The 18,143-nt window shown below is 44.9% G+C and overlaps 1 protein-coding gene and 1 long non-coding RNA gene across 7 annotated transcripts in view; one reads left to right on the top strand and one right to left on the bottom strand.

Moving 5' to 3' along the window:
* LOC119967834 (NACHT, LRR and PYD domains-containing protein 3-like) overlaps positions 1–18,143 on the bottom strand; it is a 125,438-nt gene that overhangs the window by 42,410 nt on the left and 64,885 nt on the right. For 3 of the 6 annotated variants that reach the window (XM_038800870.1, XM_038800867.1, XM_038800869.1), the window contains exons 8-9: positions 6,502–6,672; positions 3,404–3,574 (exon numbers count right to left, since the gene is read on the bottom strand). In XM_038800870.1, coding sequence (XP_038656798.1) covers positions 3,404–3,574; positions 6,502–6,672 — 342 coding nt within the window. The remainder of the gene's footprint in view (positions 1–3,403; positions 3,575–6,501; positions 6,673–18,143) is intronic. The other 3 variants (XM_038800868.1, XM_038800871.1, XM_038800872.1) reach the window with 1 other exon arrangement.
* On the top strand, positions 12,999–17,222 carry LOC119967836. The gene is made up of 3 exons (XR_005461083.1): positions 12,999–13,186; positions 14,156–14,194; positions 17,150–17,222. It is a non-coding gene; the product is annotated as an uncharacterized LOC119967836 (long non-coding RNA).

The following is an 18,143-nucleotide window of genomic DNA, read 5'->3' as shown; positions in this document are numbered from 1 at the left end:
GCAGCACGGTGGCCTAGTGGTTAGCACAACTGCCTCACGGCGCAGAGGTCCCAGGTTCGATCCCGGCTCTGGGTCACTGTCCGTGTGGAGTTTGCACATTCTCCCCGTGTCTGCGTGGGTTTCGCCCCCACAACCCAAAAATGTGCAGAGTAGGTGGATTGGCCACGCTAAATTGCCCCTTAATTGGAAAAAATTATTGGGTAATCTAAATTTTTAAAAAAAGGAATGCAGATGTTAATAGGAATGACCAAAATGACTGGGGATTTAGCAATATTTGGTCCGGAGGTTGGAGATGTGGCACTGTGGTCAGGGTTAGGTGAATCAGCTATAGTACACAAAGTACCGTTCACATTGTTTTCCATGAGGCAATTTGTTAATGTAGTTTCAGAGATATAACTTAAGAAATGATGGGCAGTGGGAGGCAGAACTCCGTGAACTACCATAGCTGGTATGGGGATCTAACTCAACATTAGTTTCATTTTACATCACACTCGAGGCATTGTACCCACCTGGGGTGGCCACTGCCCAACACAAAATGGAAGATTGCAAAGAATGCAGGGAAAATGGACATGTTGCAAAAGCAGGCAGCTTGCAGAAGCACTTGTGTATTCTGACTGCTGCAGAAACCAGACAGCACTGTGAAAAAAAACAAGTTAGCATACTAATGAGGCGATACCCGGCGATTCCCAGGTACAATGGAAACAAGTTAACTCAAACCGATACATTGAATGGAAGGCCAGACTTCTCGGCGCCAAGAGAAGTCCAAAACAATAAGCCCCAAGAACCACCCAGTGATCGAAGAACAGGCCCCTTATTGGGGAAATTCAAATCAATCGATTGAGAAGGGACCCAATCGATTGCGAGTGTATAGAGGGTCCGCCCAGGTGGGCGCGAGACCCTGGGAGAGGTATAAGATAGAGACCCCGACCCCAGCTCTCTCCCTCAGCCAGCCTCTCCTTGACCAGCTCTCTCAGCCGACCCTCCCAACAAGAACACCTTTGCAGCAGCTCTCGAACTTGACCACGGAGAGGAGAGGTCTGGCCAGCAGCCGCCATCACATAAGTGTCATACAACGCACACTACAAGAGTAGACACTCCTGACCCCATTTAGTCCATAACTACTGGAAACCTGCGGACCTAGGGCAGAGCAAAGACCATTGATCCCTGATCCGGCAGTTTCCTTATCCAGATAAGTATTTGGCCTATTAGTGGTAGGATTAGCCTAGTCTTGTAGTTTTATAAGCACAATTAGTAGATAACTGTATTATAATAAACGTGTCTTGTTTGAACTTACTAACTGGTGTATGGAGTTATTGGTCTGAACTTTAAACTTCTGGCGGTATCTTAACGATACCTGGCGACTCTAGAGCTAAGGAACGAAACAGAGCCAAATTGAGTGTAAAGCACACTCACCCAGAATGAGCAACAGCATCAAACCAACTAAACTAACCAATGCCACACTATTGCCAGAGCCGGTCAATTTATCTCTGACAGGGGAGGGGAGCACAGGCAGAATCACAGAACTGCCACAGAGCAGAAGGAGGCAATTTAACCCAAGGTGTCTGCATTGGCTCTCCGAAAGAACAATTCATGTGTGTTATTCTCCACCTTCTCCCCAGAACCCTGCGCCTTCTTTCTTTTCAGGTAACAATCCCATTCCCTTTGGAATGCTTCAAGTGAACATGTCTCTACTATACACTCACAGTGCATTCCAGACTCATTGCAGGGGAAATCCCATTCAGATAATGCTGGTGCCATATTTAAAGGAATCCAGTGGTACTTTAAAAGGGAACAGCTCTGGAGGGACTAGCAAAGGAGCCCTGGTTACAGACTGAAATGGCAGAAGGTAGATTAAAGGTTACTCTCCGATTCACTGGTGCCTGCCTGGAAACGCTCCCCTGGGCTGCTCGGCTTGTGAAGGAAGTTCTGTTTCCTCAGGATGAAAGGAAAAGACCCATGACAACCCCCCTAGACCGCACCCCCACCTTCTGGACTCGCCACCACCCGTGCCAAATACGCTCCCCGGCCTGACTACCTTGAGTGAAAAAGTCAGGCGTGGCTTCAATTATTCAATTCTCCTGCCCTTGACTGAACGAACCTTTTACTCTGCATTTTTTTACATTGGTGCCTCGTTGGAAGGTGGGGCGAGAAAGGTGCTGCTGCGTTTCAGGGTAAATAGCTAGGAGCCGTGTGCCAATCTGACTCCGATTGCCACCCAACTCAAGTTATGGTTCTTAAGCTGACACTGATAGTAAGTGTTTATTCATTATACAAGGAGCAGCGAGTCCTCATTCTGCAACTGGACCCTCGACTTTCTGACCCACAGACAACAATCAGCAAGAATAAACAACATCTCCTCCACAATAGTCCTCAATACCGGGACCCCGCAAGGCTGCGGACTTCGCCCCCTACTATAATCCATGTAGACACACGACTGGCTGGCAAAATTTGGTTCCAACTCCATCTACAAGTTATCTGATGAAATGACCATAGTGGGCCGGATCTCAAATAGCGATGAGTCAGAATACAGGAGGGAGATTGAGAACCGAGTGGAGTGGTGCAGTGACAACAATCTATCCCTCAATGCCAGCAAAACTAAAGAGCTGGTCATTGACTTCAAGAAGCAAAGTACTGTACACACCCCTGTCAGCATCAACAGGTTGAGGTGGAGATGGTTAGCAGCTTCAAATTCCTTGGGGTACACATCTCCAAAAATCTGTCCTTGTCCACCCACGTTGATTTTACCACCAAGAAAGCACAACAGCACCTAGAATTCCTCAGGAAACTAGAGAAATTTGGCATGTTCACATTAAATCTCACCACCTTTTACGGAGGCACCATAGAAAGCAACCTATCTGGCTGCATCACAGCCTGGTATGGCAACTGCTTGGCCCAAGGCCGCAAGAATCTTTAGAGAGTCGTGAACACCGCCCAATCCATCAGACAAACCTCTCTCCCACCCATTGACTCCATCTACACCTCCCGCTGCCAGGGGAAACCGGGCAGCATAATCAAAGTCCCCTCCCACCCAGCTTATTCACTCTTCCAACTTCTTCCATCAGGCAGGAGACACAAAATTCTGAGAACACGTACAAACAGACTCAAAAATAGCTTCTTCCCCGCTGTGACCAGACTCCTAATCGACCCTCTTATGGACTGACCTGATTAACACTACAAAATGCCGGTGTTATGTAGTTACATTGTGTACCTTGTGTTGCCCTATTGTGTATTTCCTTTCATTTTTTTTACTTTTCATGTACTTAATGATCTGTTGAGCTGCTTGCAGAAAAATACTTTTCACTGTACCTCGGTACACGTGACAATAAAGAAAAATCGAAATCCAGTGCCGAAAATATACAATTTGATATCCAGTTATTACACACATTCTCAGTCTGATACTTACTCCAGTTTCTGCATTTTACAGTCCGGATTGCTCAGTGCCACAGACAGTAGATTCACTCCTGCATCTTCCAGTTGATTACACGCCAGGGAAAGATCCGTCAGTGACTGGTTTGTACTGAGCACGGCGGCGAGATCCACAGCACAAGAAGCTGTGAGACGATTACTTGACAGACTGGAGGAGAGATTGAGAAAAATAAAGGAACGGGGGTAAATCACCAAAGTGTTTCAGAATACCATTGTAATTGACAATAATAGTACACAGGTTGAGACACTCTACAAACACAAGTTCCATTTGTAAAGAAGGCAAAATACTACTGATGCTGTAAATCCAAAATATAAATAGAATATGCCAGAAACATTCAGCAGGGCAGGCAGTACATTGTGAAGAAAATTTGAGTTCATGTTTCAGCTTGATAAGTTTTAACAGAAATGGGAAATAACAGCAAATTTAATTGTTTTAAGTAACAGGGAAATGGGGATTGGGGAGGGGCAAGGAATGAGCAAAATGCAGGAGTGATTAAATGACAAAAAGAATGATGGTGCGAGTCAAAATACCCATGTCCTTACACTGAATCACTCGTGAGGGACATGGGATGGTCCATGGCTCAGGAATGCAGATTTCTTTTTTAAATTTAGAGTGTCCAATTCATTTTTTTTTCCCAATTAAGGCGAAATTTAGCGTGGCCAATCCACCTACCCTGCACATCCTTGGGTTGTGGGGGCAAAACCCACGCAAACACGGGGAGAATGTGCAAACTACACACGGACAGTGAGCCATAAACGGGATCGAACATGGGACCTCGGCGCCGTGAGGCAGCAGTGCTAACCACTGCACCACCGTGCTGCCCTCAGGAATGCAGATGTTCATAGGAATGACCAAAATGACTGGGGATTTAGCAATATTTGGTCCGGAGGTTGGAGATGTGGCACTGTGGACAGGGTTAGGTGAATCAGCCATAGTGCACAAAGTACCGTTCACATTGTTTTCCATGAGGCAATTTGTTAATGTAGTTTCAGAGATATAACTTAGGAAATGAGTGGCAATGGGAGGCAGAACTCCGGAACTACCATAGCTGGTATGGGGATCTAACTCAACATTAGTTTCATTTTCTATCACACTCGAGGCACCAAACCAACTATACTAACCAATGCCCCACTATTGCCAGAGCTTGTCAATTGATCTCTGACAGGGGAGGGGAGCACAGGCAGAATCACAGAACTGCCACAGAGCAGAAGGAGACAATTTAACCCAAGGTGTCTGCATTGGCTCTCCGAAAGGACAATTCATTCGCGTCATTCTCCACCTTCTCCCCAGAACCCTGCTCCTTCTTTCTTTTCAGGTAACAATCCCATTTCCTTTGGAATGCTTCAAGCGAACATGTCTCCACTATACACTCACAGTTCATTCCAGACTCATTGCAGGGGAAATCCCGTTCAGATAATGCTGGTGCCATATTTAAAGGCACCCAGTGGTACTTTAAAAGGGAACAGCTCTGGAGGGACCAGCAAAGGAGCCCTGGTTACAGACTGAAATGGCAGAAGGTAGATTAAAGGTTACTCTCTGATTCACTGGTGCCTGACTGGAAACGCTCCCCTGGGCCGCTCCGGTTGTGAAGGAAGTTCTGTTTCCTCAGGATGAAAGGAAAAGACCCATGACAACCCTCCTAGACTGCACCCCCACCTTCTGGACTCGCCACCACCCGTGCCAAATACGCTCCCCGGCCTGACTACCTTGAGTGAAAAAGTCAGGCGTGGCTTCAATTATTCAATTCTCCTGCCCTTGACTGAACGAACCTTTTACTCTGCATTTTTTTACATTGGTGCCTCGTTGGAAGGTGGGGCGAGAAAGGTGCTGCTGCGTTTCAGGGTAAATAGCTAGGAGCTGAGTGGCAATCTGACTCTGATTGCCACCCAACTCAAGTTATGGTTCTTAAGCTGACACTGATAGTAAGTGTTTATTCATTATACAAGGAGCAGCGAGTCCTCATTCTGCAACTGGACCCTCGACTTTCTGACCCACAGACAACAATCAGTAAGAAAAAAGCGACATCTCCTCCACAATAGTCCTCAATACCGGGACCTCGCAAGGCTGCGGACTTCGCCCCCTACTGTACTCCATGTATACACACGACTGGCTGGCAAAATTTGGTTCCAACTCCATCTACAAGTTATCTGATGAAATGACCATAGTGGGCCGGATCTCAAATAGCGATGAGTAAGAATACAGGAGGGAGATTGAGAACCGAGTGGAGTGGTGCAGTGACAACAATCTATCCCTCAATGCCGGCAAAACTAAAGAGCTGGTCATTGACTTCAAGAAGCAAAGTACTGTACATACCCCTGTCAGCATCAACAGGTTGAGGTGGAGATGGTTAGCAGCTTCAAATTCCTTGGGGTACACATCTCCAAAAATCTGTCCTTGCCCACCCACGTTGATTTTACCACCAAGAAAGCACAACAGCACCTATAATTCCTCAGGAAACTAAAGAAATTTGGCATGTCCACATTAAATCTCACCAACTTTTATGGAGGCACCATAGAAAGCAACCTATCTGGCTGCATCACAGCCTGGTATGGCAACTGCTTGGCCTAAGGCCACAAGAATCTTTAGAGAGTCGTGAACACCGCCCAATCCATCAGACAAACCTCTCTCCCATCCATGACTCCATTTACACCTCCCGCTGCCAGGGGAAACCGGGCAGCATAATCAAAGTCCCCTCCCACCCAGCTTATTCACTCTTCCAACTTCTTCCATCAAGCAGGAAATACAAAATTCTGAGAACACGTACAAACAGACTCAAAAATAGCTTCTTCCCCGCTGTTACCTGACTCCTAATCGACCCTCTTATGGACTGACCTGATTAACACGACACAATGCCGGTGTTATGTAGTTACATTGTGTACCTTGTGTTTCCCTATTGTGTATTTCTTTTCTTTTTTTTTTCATTTCATGTACTTAATGATCTGTTGAGCTGCTTGCAGAAGAATACTTTTCACTGTACCTCGGTACACGTGTCAATAAACAAAAATCCAAATACAGTGCCCAAAATATGCAGTTAGATATCCAGTTATTACACACATTCTCAGTCTGATACTTACTCCAGTTTCTGCATTTTAGAGTTCGGATTCCTCAGTGCCACAGACAATAGTTTCACTCCTGCATCTTGCAGTTGATTAAACGCCAGGGAAAGATCCATCAGTGACTGGTTTGTACTGAGGGCGGAAGCGAGATCCACAGCACAAGAAGCTGAGACATAATTACCTAACAGACTGGAGGTCAGATTGAGAAAAATAAAGGAATCGGGGTAAACACCAAGTGTTTCAGAATACCACTGTAATTGACAATAATAGTATACAGGTTGAGACACTCCATTTGTACAGAAGGCAAAATACTACTGATGCAGTAAATCCAAAATATAAATAGAATATGCCAGAAATATTCAGCAGGGCAGGCAGTACCTTGTGAAGAAAATTTGAGTTCATGTTTTAGCTTGATAAGTTTTAATAGAAATGGGAAATAACAGCAAATTTAATTGTTTTAAGTGACAGGGAAATGGGGATTGGGGAGGGGCAAGTAATGAGCAAAATGCAGGAGTGATTAAAGGACAAAAAGAATGATGGTGCGAGTCAAAATACCCATGTCCTTACACTGAATCACTCGTGAGGGACATGGAATGGTCCATGGCTCAGGAATGCAGATTTAAAAAAAAAAATTTAGTGTGTCCAATTCATTTTTTTTCCAATTAAGGGGCAATTTAGCGTGGCCAATCCACCTACCCTGCAACTCCTTGGGTTGTGGGGGCAAAACCCACGCAAACACGGGGAGAATGTGCAAACTACACACGGACAGTGAGCCAGAGCCGGGATCGAACATGGGACCTCGGCACCGTGAGGCAGCAGTGCTAACCACTGCACCACCGTGCTGCCCTCAGGAATGCAGATATTAATAGGAATGACCACAATGACTGGGGATTTAGAAATATTTGGTCCGGAGGTTGGAGATGTGGCACTGTGGACTTGGTTAGGTGAATCAGCCATAGTGCACAAAGTACCGTTCACATTGTTTTCCATGAGGCAATTTGTTAATCTAGTTTCAGAGATATAACTTAGGAAATGAGGGGCAATGAGAGGCAGAACTCCGTGAACTACCATAGCAGGTATGGGGATCTAACTCAACATTAGTTTCATTTTACATCACACTCGAGGCAACAAACCAACTAAACTAACCAATGCCACACTCTTGTCAGAGCCGTCAATTGATCTCTTGACAGGGGAGGGGAGCACAGGCAGAATCACAGAACTGTCACAGAGCAGAAGGAGGCAATTTAACCCAAGGTGTTTGCATTGGCTCTCCGAAAGAACAATTCATTCGTGTCATTCTCCACCTTCTCCCCATAACCCTGCTCCTTCTTTCTTTTCAGGTACCAATCCCATTCCCTTTGGAATGCTTCAAGTGAACATGTGAAAAGTACAGCACAGGAACAGGCCCTGCAGCCCACCAAGCCCGTGCCGACCATGCTGCCCGACTAAACTACAATCTTCTACACTTCCTGGGTCCGTATCCCTCCATTCCCATCCTATTCGTGTGATCTGCCTATCAACCCAAGCAAGTTTGGATGGAGATTGCCGAGGACCTGGGCTGTGGGGCATGTGGTTGCTGTGTCAATAAAAGGATCATGTGTTCTGACAAAGTGAATGCAGCAGTGTTAAATTTACAGCCTTATATTTGAATAAGGATGTAAGTGAAATTGGTTGAAAGATCTTCCCCACCCAGAGACGAGCAATGCCCAAGCAGCAGCATTGACTGCCAAAGACATGTCAGCCTCTCTGAATGGTCTCAATCAGAGTTGACTCGTGCACTGCTATGATGGAGTGGTCCAATGCAGGAGGCATCCCTGTGCCGACATGACAGTCAGGCTGCCACCAGCATAGGGTCTTTGATGGGTGACAAGGGAAATTTATGTGCCACTCTGTAGAAGAGAGCACTATGTCAAGGAATGAACAAAAAATGGTGGCAGCGTCCCGATCTGCCATCCTTAAACCCATAGATGTTGAAGTGCTGAAGCTGGGAGATCTAGAGACAGGGCGCAAAATTCGTGGAGGCAATGGCACGGTGGTATTGTCACTGGACTGAAAATCCAGAGATCCAGAGTAGTGCTCTGGGGACCCGGGTTCAAAGCCCACCTTGGCAGAGGTGCAATTTGAATTCAATAAAACCTGGAAATAAGTCTAACCGTAACCCTGAAACTATTGCTGTTTGTCGCAAAAACCCACCTGGTTTACTAATGCCCTTTCAGGAAGGAAATCTGCCATCATTACCTGGGCTGGGCTACATCTGACTGCAGATACACAATAATGTGGTTGACTCCTAAATGCCCTCAGAAATGGTGCAGAAGCCAGGTATTTCTAATACAACTAATATAGGTAAAAAGATAGCTGCTTAAAGCATAAATATTAATTCCCAGTTTTAAAATTAAAGGGAACATGGCAAGTAACACAGAAATCTGATAACGTCATTACATTTTTCCAAGGACAAGGGCTGAATCCATGGCAACGAGGAGTAGGAATGAAGGATTTTACGGTTCTCACGCCGTTCGAGATTAGGTTGAATCATATCCCGTGAACTATACAAGCTAAAAATGTTTTAGCTTGTGTTGCCTTGTTTTTACTAAATGGACAATTAAAACATCGAATCAAATATTATATATATATATATATATATACTTGATTCCAACATTCTCATTATAACAATTTTATGAAAACCTGAATTGAAATAGGCAGTTTGAATTATATTTTCGGGGTTATGTCCAATGTGGCATGACGAGATAAATAAGGAGAGAGAGAGAGGAGTTGAACACGTGGCTACAGGGATGGTGCAGGAGGGAGGGTTTTGGTTTCCTGGATAATTGGAGCTCATTCTGGGGTAGGTGGGACCTCTACAAACAGGATGGTCTTCACCTGAACCAGAGGGGTACCAATATCCTGGGGAGGGGAGATTTGCTAGTGCTCTTCGGGGGGGTTTAAACTAATTCAGCAGGGGGATGGGAACCTAAATTATAGTCCCAGTGTACAGGATGTTGAGAGTAGTGAGGTCAGGGATAGGGCTAAAAGTTCGAAAGAGGGCACCAGCAAGCAAGATGCTGGTTTGAAGTGTGACTACTTCAACGTCAGGAGCATCCGGAATAAGGTGGTGAGCTTGCAACATGGTTTGGTACCTGGGATCTCGATGTTGTGGCGATTTCGGAGACATGGGTAGAGCAGGGACAGGAATGGTTCCAGGATTTAGATGTTTCTGTAAGAAGAGAGAAGATGGTAAAAGAGTGGGGGGGGGGGGGGGGGGGGGGGGGGGTGATTGTTAATCAAGGAAAGTATTACGGCGGCAGAAAGGACGTCTGAGGACTTGTCTACTGAGGTAGTATGGGCCGAGGTCAGGAACAGGAGAGGAGAGGTCACTGTGTTGGGAGTTGTCTATAGACCTCCGAATAGTTCCAGAGATGTAGAGGAAAGGATTGTAAAGATGATTCTCGACAGGAGCGAGTAGTAACAGGGTAGTTGTTATGCGGGACCTTAACTTTCCAAATATTGACTGGAAATACTATAGTTCGAGTACTATAGATAGGTCAGTTTTTGTGCAGTGTGTGCAGGAGGGTTTTCTGACACAGTATGTAGACAGGCCAACAAGGGGCGAGGCCATATTGGATTTGGTACTGGGTAATGAACCCAGCCAGGTGTTAGATCTAGATGTAGGTGAGCACTTTGGTGATAGTGATCACAATTTGGTTATGTTTACTTTAGCGATGGGCAGGGATAGGTATATACCGCAAGGAAAGAATTATAGCTGGGGGAAAGGCAATTATGATGCTATTCGGCAAGATTTAGGATGGGGAAGGAGACTGCAGGGGATGGGTACAATCGAAATGTGGAGCTTTTTCAAGCAACAGCTACTGCGTGTCCTTGATAAGTATGTACCTGTCAGGCAGGGAGGAAGTTGTCGAGCAAGGGAACCGTGGTTTACTAAGGAAGTTGAAGCACTTGTCAAGAGGAAGAAGGAGGCTTATGTTAGGATGAGACATGAAGGCTCAGTTAGGGTACTTGAGAGTTACAAGTTAGCCAGGAAGGACCTAAAGGGAGAGTTAGGAAGAGCGAGGAGAGGACACGAAAAGTCATTGGCGGATAGGATCAAGGAAAACCCTAAGGCTTTCTATAGGTATATCAGGAACAAAAGAATGACTAGAGTAAGATTAGGGCCAATCAAGGACAGTAGTGGAAAGTTGTGTGTGGAATTAGAGGAGATAGGGGAAGCATTAAATGGATATTTTCCGTCAGTGTTTACACTGGAGAAAGACAATGTTGTTGAGGAGAATACTCAGGTTCAGTCGACCAGGCTAGATGGGATTGAGGTTCACAAGGAGGACGTGTTAGCAATTTTGGAAAGTGTAAAAATAGATAAGTCCCCTGGGCCAGATGGGATTTATCCTAGGATTCTCTGGTAAGCCAGAGAAGAGATTGCAAAGCCTTTGTCCTTGATCTTTATGTCGTCTTTGTTGACAGGAATAGTGCCGGAAGACTGGAGGATAGCAAATGTTGTCCCCTTGTTCAAGAAGGGGAGTAGAGACAACCCTGGTAATTATAGACCTGTGAGCCTTTCTTCGGTTGTGGGTAAAATGTTAGAAAAGGTTATAAGAGATAGGGTTTATAATCATCTTGAAAAGAACAAGTTGATTAGCGATAGTCAACACGGTTTTGTGAAGGGTAGGTCATGCCTCACAAACCTTATTGAGTTTTTTGAGAAGGTGACCAAACAGGTGGATCAGGGTAAAGCTGTTGATGTGGTGTATATGGATTTCAGTAAGGCGTTTGATAAGGTTCCCCACTGTAGGCTATTGCAGAAAATAAGGAAGTATGGAATTGAGGGTGATTTAGCGGTTTGGATCAGTAATTGGCTAGCTGAAAGAAGACAGAGGGTGGTGGTTGATGGCAAATGTTCATCCTGAAGTTCAGTTACTAGTGGTGTACCGCAAGGATCTGTTTTGGGGCCACTGCTGTTTGTCATTTTTATAAATGACCTAGAAGAGGGTGTAGAAGGATGGATTAGTCAATTTGCAGATGATATGAAGGTCGGTGGAGTTGTGGATAGTGCTGAAGGATGTTATAGGTTACAGAAGGACATAGATTAGCCGCAGAGCTGGGCTGAGATGTGGCAGATGGAGTTTAATGCGGAAAAGTGTGCGGTGGTTCGCTTTGGAAGGAGTAACAGGAATGCAGAGTACTGGGCTAATGGCAAGATTCTTGGTAGTGTAGATGAACAGAGAGATCTCGGTGTCCAGGTACATAAATCCCTGAAAGTTGCCACCCAGGTTAATAGGGCTGTTAAGAAGGCATATGGTGTGCTAGCCTTTATCAGTAGGGGGATTGAGTTTCGGAGCCACGAGGTCATGCTGCAGCTGTACATATCTCTGGTGTGGCCGCACCTGGAGTACTGCGTGCAGTTCTGGTCACCACATTATAGGAAGGATGTGGAAGCTTTGGAAAGGGTTTAGAGGAGATTTACTAGGATGTTGCCTGGTATGGAGGGAAGGTCTTACGAGGAAAGGCTCAGGGAATTGAGGTTGTTTTCGTTAGAGAGGAGAAGGCTGAGAGGTGGCTTAATAGAGACCTATAAGATAGTCAGAGGGTTAGATAGGATGGACAGCGAGAGTCTTTTTCCTCGGCTGGTGATGACCAACACGAGGGGACATAGCTTTAAATTGCGGGGTGGTAGATATAGGACAGATTTCAGAGGCAGTTTCTTTACTCAGAGAGTAGTAGGGGTATGGGACGCCCTGCCTGCAACAGTAGTAGACTCGCCAAATTTAAGGGCATTTCAGCAGTCACTGGATAGACGTATGGATGAAAATGGAATAGTGTCGGTCAGATAGGCATCAGATGGTTTCATGGGTCGGCGCAACATCGAGGGCCGAAGGGCCTGTACTGCGCTGTAATGTTCTATGTTCTATAACATAAGGTCTCCATTGTTGCAGCAATGAGGTCAGCATGAGGTCTCTATTGTGGCAATAGATAGGTCAGCATGAGACCAGTTTTTGCTGGTTTTGATAAAGCACAATATCACATTAACATGCAAAAATAAGCAGGCAGGTAACAATTAAAAGTAATGTTACATAGTGAAGATGGACAGCTTGCTATCAAATCAAATGTGTTTGAGTCTAACTCAAACCAATTAGGATTATATTGGGGTGTGATCGGATTGCTTAAGACAGATATGAAATTGTATATCCAGGGACGATTTGGCCACCATTTTGAGAGATAGAAAGAAAGAGTTGAGAGAGATAGGAAGGGTTAGACAGAAAAGTAAAGGAAAAGAAAGGAAGAGAGTTAGAAAAGAGTTCTGTATTCATATTTCATTTTCAGACTTTGACTTCAGACTTTTAAAGTTGTGTTCAAGCTGTTGTATCAGAAGATAATTCCTGTGATTCTTTGAAGAAATCAAATTGTCTACAAACTGCCTTTTAAATGATTTTCAAGTTGTAACCAATGAACTCCAAATAAAACAATTCTTATTTGCACCTGACAAGTTTTTAACTTGAATTTCTACTGAGTTTCAGCAATGTACAAGAACAACCGGTAACCCTGAATTGAATAAACTTCGTGAATCCTGTGAACCTTCAACTTGGCGTATTCGGCAGCGGGGGAGGAGTTCTGATACGACCTTCGGAGAGGTTCGGAATGCTTCGTGAGAAATCGGAGGAGGACCAGGCGACTACGGAAGCTTCGGGAATAATCGGAGGTGTAGCCACTGTAGCCACCTAAAATGGACACTGAACTAAACAAGATGGAGAATTGCTAAGACTGCAGGGAAAAAGCAGTTTAGCCAAGGCAGCAGTCTGCAAAGACTCATTAGCATTTTGCAAGCAGCAAAACTAGTTTCTGGCCAGGTGGAAGATCTCAAACCAAAGGTGATAATAGCAAAACGCTTTGCATACTAATGAGGCAGTCCAGATCGAGGCACACACAATGGCAACATTTGGGTTTGAATAAGATACTTTAAGTGGATGTCCAGACAGAGCGGCACCAGAAGTATCCACTATAGAAACCACCCCCGCCATCAAGAAAGACCCTCACATTGGAGGAATTCAAAAGATATCGATTGGGAGTGATCCAATCGATACCTGAAGGTAAAGCCCGCCCAGAAAAGGCACGGACATTGGGGACTCCTATAAAAGATAGACCCCCACCCATGGTCCTGTCTGTTGTTTCGTGCTCCGGCTTTGACCAAGAACTTCGAATTGTATCCTGACTCCAGCCGTTGAGCACCAGCCGCCGAACCGTAAGTGCCAATACGACGCTCGCTACGCGAACCAGGCCCTCTAGACCCCCAGTGACCAGCACGCTCTCTGAAGGTTGCAGACCAAGATCGGAACGAAGGCCTCGCTCCCTGACCTTGCCTGTTCCTGTTTAGTTAAGTATTCTGATTGCTTAGTTTAGTCATAGCTTAGTCCCTTAGCGTGTGCATGCGTATTTATTATAATTGTATAATAAATATTGATCGTTTGGAACTTACTAATCGGTGTATCGTTTTATTACTTTGAACCTGACCTTGGAATATTTGTGAGGTGTCTATACGGCATCTGGCGACTCCTGAGCTGAAAATACATACATAGAGCCTAGTAGTGTTAAGCACACGGCCTTTAAACGGAGGCGTGTTAATACACTCCAATAAACGCGTATTACACCCATAGTAAAACGTGCAACAGAGGAGACCCAGAAGACAATCGGAACCCACAGCTAGACTGGGGTAAGAAATATCTTTTTCACCCATTAAAAGTCTTAAAGCCACATCTATCAGTGCTTCGACCCTGAAAAGGACATTTTTATAGACTGTGTTAAATCAATCAGGTGCCGGTTGTTGAGACTAACACAGCCTACACACAAAAAGTTAAGTGAAAGGTTGAATTTATGGCTGATCCAGATGAAAGTATAGATTTAGACCCTTTAGAAGGCAGAAAATTAGTCCCTACGACGATAAAAGGAGGATCTGGGATACCAGATGTTTCCGTTGAAGATATATTGGGGGATTTTGGGTCGTTCTTTCATAAACAATTTGACCTACGTGAAACCTCAAGTAACATTGAATCAAAGTATAATATCCCCAGAGGACAGTGGTCCTTTGATAATACCAAGAGAGCATGGGGAAAATGCACACGATTGCACAGTGCAGAACGTGTAAAATGGTCCCTGGCAATTGTGGGACAATTACGCAGACAGCAAGTGATAATAACTAAAAATAAAACTGATCATGAGTATAGGTCCATTAAAGACCAACTAATTGTAGTTGTTGAAGAATAGCAAGATGCAAAATCCAAACTTGAATCGGATGATGAAATTAGAACTGATTTGGAAAACAAAATCTCTGAACTCCAGCAGTTGCCTGTTCAAATAGCAGAAGTCCAAAATCAAATTTCTGAAGGGGAGTTAAAATACCAACAGTTGCAATTAAAAACTGAGCAAATTGAACATGAAAATTGCAAATTAATCGAAGGAAAATGTGTTTTAGAAAGAGTATTACAAGATGCAAAATTCAAATTTGAACACGATGATGCTGAACTCCAACAGCTGTGTTCAATTAGCAGAATTCCAAAATCAAATTTTTGAAGTGGAATCAAAATACCAACAGCTGCAATCAAAATCTGAGCGAATTGAATTTGAAAAGTGCAAGTTAATTGAAGAAAAATGTGTTTTAGAAAGAGAATTGCGAGACGTAAAATCCAAATTTGAACAGGACGATGAACTTAGAACAGAATTGCAAAACAAAACCTCTAAACTCCAGAAGTTATCTTTTCAAATAGCAGAATTAGAAAATCAAATTTTTGAAGTGGAGTCAAGATACCAAAGGTTGCAATCAAAAACTGAGCAAATTGAATTTGAAAATTGCAAGTTCATCGAAGAAAGATATGTTTTAGAAAAAGATATAAACAATGCCACTGAAAACTGCAAGATCCTAAAAGACTGTTTGAAGCAAAGCACAGCTCAGATTCAAACAGCAGCTGAAGTAACACAGGGGGGGGGGGGGGGGGGGGTGTGTTAATGCTGACAGGATGGAGGCTGGCCCAGGAAGGCTGTGGTTGATTGGCAGGGGGGCAGTTTGAGGCGGGTGTTGCGGAAGATGTTGGATCTGGAGCCCCCGCTCAAACATTCCTGCTCCAGCCCCGTTCAAACATTCTCCCGGTGCAAACTTAACAACTCACCCCAGACACAAAGAAAAGAGCAGCCCATTAACCCCCACCAAAAACAAACACAGAGCCATGGCCCCAAACATGATACAAAAATAACCCAAAAAACCCCAAAGGAACAGAACGGGAACATCTGCTGCAAAGTTCAGTGTCCTCCTTCTCCTGCCAGTTCACTGACAAATTCATCGCCTCCTCAGGCGTCCCCAAGGACAGCTCCCGACCCTTATATGTCACCCACAGGCCACCGAGTAAAACATGCCAAACTTCACTTCGCTGAAGACCACTCTCCTCTTAGCGGACTCCACACACAGGTCCTGGTACACATGCAGCTCGCTGCCCTCCCAGGCACAGCGCCTCGTCTGCCTGGCCCACCTCAGGATCTGTTCCTTGTCTAAGAACCGATGCAGATGCACCTCCATCCCCTTCGGTGGCGCGTTCCCCTGCGGTTTTCTCATCAGCGCCGTGTGTGACCGGTCCACTTCCAAGGGCCGTACAAATGCCCCCTCTCTCAGCAGCTTCTCCAACATTCGAGCAAAATACACGCCGGTGTCCGCTCCCTCGCTGTCCTCCAGCAGTCCCACAATCCTCAGATTTTGCTTGCGAGACCGATTCTCCAGGTCCTCCACTTTCTGCTGAAGCCACCTCTGTTTATCCCACGTCACCCCCTCTCAGCTGCCATCGAAGCAAGCTGCGCCTCATGCTCCCCCACCATCTCCTTCACCTTCTGGATCGCCTGGCTCTGGGCCTCCAGCCTAGTCTCCATACGATCAATCCCCGCCTTTAATCGGGTCCACCTATCTAGCCAGGTCCTCCAAATTCTCCTTCCTCTGCTGGGTGAACCTCATTGAGAAAGCCCACCAGCTGCTCTGTCGAACACTGAGAAGGTAGGGCCAATTCCTTAACGTCCGCCATCTTCTCTTGTGTGACAGGCATCACTCCAGCTATCACCAACTGTTCCCTTCTTTTTCGGCCATTTCTGGTCCACAACTCCATCCACCGGTGGGATACTCTCTCCGACCACGCTCCTACACCTTTTTTAATAAAAAATCCACCCGTTCGCTGGGGAAAAGGTCCACAAATTTCATTACGAGAGGGAGCTACCAAATGTGACCACTCACACCATGGCCACCACCGGAAGTCCCTTAAGCCATGCTTGACTCCGATGTGGAAACATACCAAAGATTCCATCTCAGCCTCAACCTGAGAAGGTAAACACGTAAAGGGCCTGGAGAGGCATCATCAATGCTGTCTGAGACAGATCTTCCATGTCAGTTGGGAGGTTCCAGATTCCTCTCTCAGTTGAAAGATGTGCAGGTTAGGTGGATTAGCCATGCTAAATTACCCGAGTGTCCAAAAGGTTAAGTGTGGATACTGGGTTGGGGAACAAGGTGGAAGCCTGGGCTTAAGTAGGGTGCTATTTCCATGGGCCGGTGCAGACTTGATGGGTCGAATGGCTTCCTTCTGCACTGTAAATTCTATGAACTTATGCATTTGACAATCAGGTTCCTCAATATTCACAGGTTATACTCAATTTATCAACCGTTCTTGCTGCAGAATAGCAAATCCAGAGATGTATGCCGGTGACAAACTGAAATTCAGCACAGGTAACTCTGATTCACCGAACTTTACTGAACTGGTCAAATGACTGCGCCAATAAAGGGGTTAGACCACACAAGTGTAAAATAATGGAGCTCAGGACACTTTATAATACAAAGCTTACAAGGTCAGGTTATTGTAAGGTGAGCACAAAATAGATAAAGATTTTTTTTTAAAGACAGTTATTGCATTACCATGCTTGCATTTGGCATTTGAATTGTTTTCGACATCGGCAATGATTGTCGGCATCAAGGTTCATAAGAGGTACATGATGCGGGAATGGGGTCTCCTGGGTTAACACAAAGCTTTGCTTCACACAAATTTGTGGGTGGATCCCCAGGGATGTAGCTCATCAGAATTGTGCAGTTTGTTAACTGCCTTACCGATATATAGCGGTTTTCTATTTTTAATAAACTGAGAAGCTTGCAAACTCAAACATCAATAATCTGAATGAATATTTAAACTAAATTCAATGTGATATGTCATGTATGGTAACTGCATAAACATTTAATAGTTTTGTCTATCTTTTGATTCTGAAGCATTTCATTGAGAAAAATTTGCAATTATTATTCAAATGTTTCATTCCTGAATATAGAGGAGGGGGGTCTATTACTATCTGTTCTGGAGAGAGAGAAACACTACAGCAATCAGAGTAAATAGGTGGTGTTTATTAATTACAGTAATTCTGATAATAATGATAAATATGCGGTGTTTACGAATGACACTATTGCTGATAGTAATAATAATTTACATTGCGACTTCCGGTGGTGGCCATGGAGGAGTAGGTCGCTCATTTGATAGTTCCTGCCTGTGACGGACTTTTGGACTTTTTTCTCCCATTTTTCCCCGGATTGTATTGGATGAATCAGTGGAGAGTGAGACGGTGAGAAGTCTCCAGTGCATGGAGAATTGGACCAG

The sequence above is a fragment of the Scyliorhinus canicula genome, chromosome 6 (genome assembly GCF_902713615.1).
Source record: "Scyliorhinus canicula chromosome 6, sScyCan1.1, whole genome shotgun sequence".
NCBI lineage: Eukaryota > Metazoa > Chordata > Chondrichthyes > Carcharhiniformes > Scyliorhinidae > Scyliorhinus > Scyliorhinus canicula.
This window is presented reverse-complemented; position numbering and strand designations above follow the sequence as displayed.